General features: G+C 40.0%; 1 protein-coding gene across 1 annotated transcript; it reads left to right on the top strand.

Moving 5' to 3' along the window:
* Positions 1-2,233: 2,233 nt before the first annotated feature.
* Positions 2,234-3,200, top strand: LOC103751155 (olfactory receptor 11G2-like). Its single transcript, XM_029556877.1, is given in 2 exon segments — positions 2,234-2,773; positions 2,776-3,200. Coding segments are annotated over 2 exon segments (945 nt in total). The 5' UTR covers positions 2,234-2,253.
* Positions 3,201-4,354: the final 1,154 nt, after the last annotated feature.

Below are 4,354 nucleotides of genomic sequence, written 5' to 3'. Positions count from 1 at the left end.
TTTATACTGAGTTCAATATTGTATAACTGTATTAATTCAACTGTGAACCTAAAAATTTACAGCCACGTGGAAAAGAGATGTATCCTTGCTCTGGAATGTGTCACTGAGTATGTTAAAGCTGTAATGAAATGCTTCTTCTAATCATGTAATTATTAAATAAAAAATTTTTTAAAGGAGAGGAAGCACATAACACTGATAATAATGCTTCCACCTCTTTTCAAGTTTCCCACCAAAAGCGCTTCACTAAACATTATATGAACAACGACAGGCTCCACCCATCACATGCCTACATTAGGAGTCAGTGCTTGGATGACCCATATTCCTAGCCTAGACAGTCACATATCTACTTTGGAAAATCTAATTAATGCTAATTCTATGCTTCAGGTGTATGTGCTCTTGTTGGTTAGAGACTCGCTTTAACAGAAGTGAGATGCAGCTATTTCACACGATTAATTGGGATGCCCTACTCCTAAAAGTGATAAATTATTGCCAAGAGGCCTATTCTCAAATAGCATGAATCAACAAGTTAAAAAAATAAATAAAGCCCCTGTTCCGAAGTCATACAACCTGAGTAAGCTGTGCCCCCCCCGCCCCGTGTGTGTCTGTGCGTGTGTGTGTGTGCGTGTGTGTGTGTGTGTGTGTGTGTGTCTATTGCATCCTTTTCTGAATTCTTGTTGGCTGCTGGAGGTTTTCTACATGCAAATCATTTATACAATTCCCAGTGACTTTTAAGCAAGTTACTTCTCAAGGAACCTTATAGTAAGCCCATGACAAGATTTCCTTTGACTCTATCCCTTGGAACTATGCCCTTAAGTAGCCTAATTTAAGTAGAGAAACCAAAAAAAAAAAAAAAGCAGGAATATCTGGTTTAAGTCACAGCGCTGATCACAGGGCTCATTTCCATGGATAGGAACATCCCAGTGCACTGAAGTGGTCTCCTAAAACATCTTATGGCCAGCTTTCATTATCATTTAAGGAATATTCTCTGTTAAAAGTAAAACAGGTTTAATGTACTCATCTACTCTGGAAAAAAAAACTGTGCTAGAGAGATAATTCAGTGGTTAAGAGCACTGGCTGCTCTTGTAGAGGACCCAGGTTCAGTTCCCAGCACCCACATGATAGCTAACAACTCCTAACTCCAGTTCCAGGGGATCTGGTGCCCTCTTCTGACCTCCTCGAGCATTGTGTGACATAGGTGCACTTACATACATGCATGCAATACAATAAAATTTTTAAAAAGAGTACTACCAAGGACAGAGCTACCCAGTGTGATAAAGAAAAAGTTGTAGCAAACACTTTAGCTCCCACTTTGAATCCTAGCACTCCAGAAGCAAAGGCAGGTGGATCTCTGCGAATCGAAGGCCAGCCAGGGCTACATAGTGAGGCTCTGTCAAAAAATGAATGAAAGGAAGGGGGGGAAGGGAAGGGGAAGGAAAAAAGAAGAAACTGTTAAAATACTCCTATGATTCCTGAGACTGAAGACCCCAATGCTAGAGAAGAAGACTGGCAGACAATCAAGGAGTTCACGAAAGAGGGAGTGAGACATGGCAGCTCAGAAATGAGCCCTTTGGACCTGCAGGGTAGAGGCCACACTGCTCCTGATAGCCCCACACCAGAAACAGACCAAAACATGCATCCACAGTAGAAAGGGAAAGTAAGTGGGTGCTTTATTTACATCAAGTATAAAACATTAAAAATAGACTAACTGAAAAAAAATAGACTAACTCCAAACAGCATGCAGTTCACAAAAGTTTCTACTGAACAAGAGACCATTCAATAGGACAATTTCATTTGTAGGAAGTATAAAAGCAAACAAAACCAAGAAAATTATTTAGAAATGCACTGTGAGTTATTAAATTGCTTTAAAGTTGTTAAATCTTAAAGAAAAAGGAAGCCATTATCATAAATCAATTAGAGTGTTACATTTGGAGGAATTAGAGCCAGTGATTCAGATGGAAGGAGAAGGGTTGATGTAGGTAGAGTGATGTTTTCATGATGATTTACTAAGCTATGAATTTTCACAAATTTCACTTATTTCACAAAAAGAAAACTTCTATGTCTATGAATCGACAGTTACTACAGACCAACAACTGTTGTCCAGCATGTTTCAAGGTAAAACAAAGTCATGACAAATTATACACAAACGGTTTTGTTCGCATTCCCTGAAGATGACCTAAAAACATTTCTTGGTTTTGTAATTTGTCTGTGAACTGCCACTTGGTAACTTCTGGTGCTTTCACAGCTCACAGACACATGAAAACCCTCAGCAACCCCAGCAACCCCAGCACCATCACTGGCTTCATCCTCCTGGGCTTCCCTTGCCCAAGGCAGGGGAAAATCCTCCTCTTTGTGCTCTTCTCCGTGGTCTACCTCCTCACCCTCATGGGCAATGGATCCATCATCTGTGCTGTGCGCTGGGATCAGAGACTCCACACCCCCATGTACATCCTGCTGGCCAACTTCTCCTTCCTGGAGATCTGGTATGTCACCTCCACAGTCCCCAATATGTTGGCCAACTTCCTCTCCGACACCAAGGTCATCTCCTTCTCTGGGTGCTTTCTGCAGTTCTACTTCTTCTTCTCCTTGGGCTCGACAGAGTGCTTTTTCCTGGCAGTTATGGCATTTGATCGGTACCTTGCCATCTGCAGGCCTCTACATTACCCCACTCTTATGACTGGGCGCCTCTGCAACATCCTTGTGACCAGCTGCTGGGTACTTGGTTTCCTCTGGTTCCTGGTCCCCATCATCTTCATTTCCCAGATGTCCTTCTGTGGGCCTGTATAAGAAACCCTTTAATAGAGTTGACTAGTTCCACCTTAAGTCCCTTACTTTTATTTATTCCTTTTATCTTCATCGTGGCATCTTTTGCTCTGGTCTTGAGAGCTGTGTTGAGGGTCCCTTCAACAGCTGGACGAAGAAAAGCCTTCTCTACTTGTGGGTCTCATTGGGCTGTGGTTTCTCTTTTCTATGGGTCAGTGATGATCATGTATGTGAGCCCAACATCTGAGCATGCAGCTGGAATGCAGAAGATCATCACTCTGTTTTACTCTGTGGTGACGCCACTGATCAACCCTGTCATCTATAGTCTGAGGAACAAAGACATGAAGCATACAATGAAGAAATTGCTCAAAACAGAAAGTATGCATTCTTATTGTAAAAGATTTCGAGAGTCAAAAATCTCATTTTGCCTTCTTTATTAAAAAGAAAACTAGCCAGGCATTATGGTATAAGCCTGGAATTCCTACACTCAAGAGGCCAAAGTGGGAGGATGGTGAATTGGAGGCCAGCCTAGAGTCCACAATGAGAGCCTGCCTCAAAAATAAACAGGAAAATGAAAAAAGAACTCACTGATAACCCTGGAAAATTGTTCATTTTATTATTTCCTAGAATTTATAAACCTATAAGGGATCAGAAAGACACCTTCAGTCTCTCTGATTGTAAATGATAGACCTATCAATTTTTAAAAGTCAATTTGTTGGGAAAAGATAACTAAAAATCTGCCAATGCAGAAAACCTCTCTACAAAGGTAGAATAAATAAAAGTTTTGTGATTGGATAGGCATTAAACCACAATACAGTGTGCGTCATAGAAAATCCACTAAGTTATTGTAAAGATGGAAAGAAATTCATGCTTCTATATAACAAAAAGAATGCAACTCATTAATACATATTCTCAAGGTAAGCAGTAATTAGTCCTCAGGGAGCTGGCAGCATAGTCTGTGAGCAGAGATCACCCTATATTTAGCTGGCCATTGGGATGAACATCTGTATTTGTGAACTGGTTTTATTCAGAGGAAAAATTAAACCACAGAAACTGGATGATGGGAACTCTATCTTCCTTCATGATTATGTTTCAAAGACATGTTTTCAGGTCCTTGAAAAAGATATTCCTGAGTCTAAAGCTGACCAGAAGCTGGTTTAACTTTTAAAAAGACATGTAAATTTCAATGACATTGAAAGACTATAATTATGCTTTCTTTGTTTTCATTGATTTTTAAGTTGACATTAAAATAATATGTTTAATTATAATATTTCCCTACATATGTGCTAATAGCCTGTGTTCTTATTCACCCCCTTGCCATCCCCTTGTCGGGCCTCTTCTTCCCCACAAGTTATCCTCCTGCCTTCATCTCACATGTATTCCGGAGGGTGCTGGGGATTACAAGTTCTCTAAAGTAAATGCTCCAAGAAAAGAGAAATAAAAAAGTCTTTTCCTTTGTTTTCAGTAGGGATAAGTAAGCCTGTTTTCTTTTCTTGTATTTGCCTTTACAAGTAACAGTAGACCATACTCTTAGGACAAAACCTAGAATTTTCCACTAACTTTCCAACAAGTTATCTTTACTCAGTCAGTTGTA

The sequence above is a fragment of the Nannospalax galili genome, unplaced genomic scaffold (assembly GCF_000622305.1).
Source record: "Nannospalax galili isolate Female #2095 unplaced genomic scaffold, S.galili_v1.0 scaffold7267, whole genome shotgun sequence".
Classification (NCBI taxonomy): domain Eukaryota; kingdom Metazoa; phylum Chordata; class Mammalia; order Rodentia; family Spalacidae; genus Nannospalax; species Nannospalax galili.
Note: the sequence above shows the minus strand (reverse complement) of the source record. Positions and strands in the feature narration are given on the sequence as shown.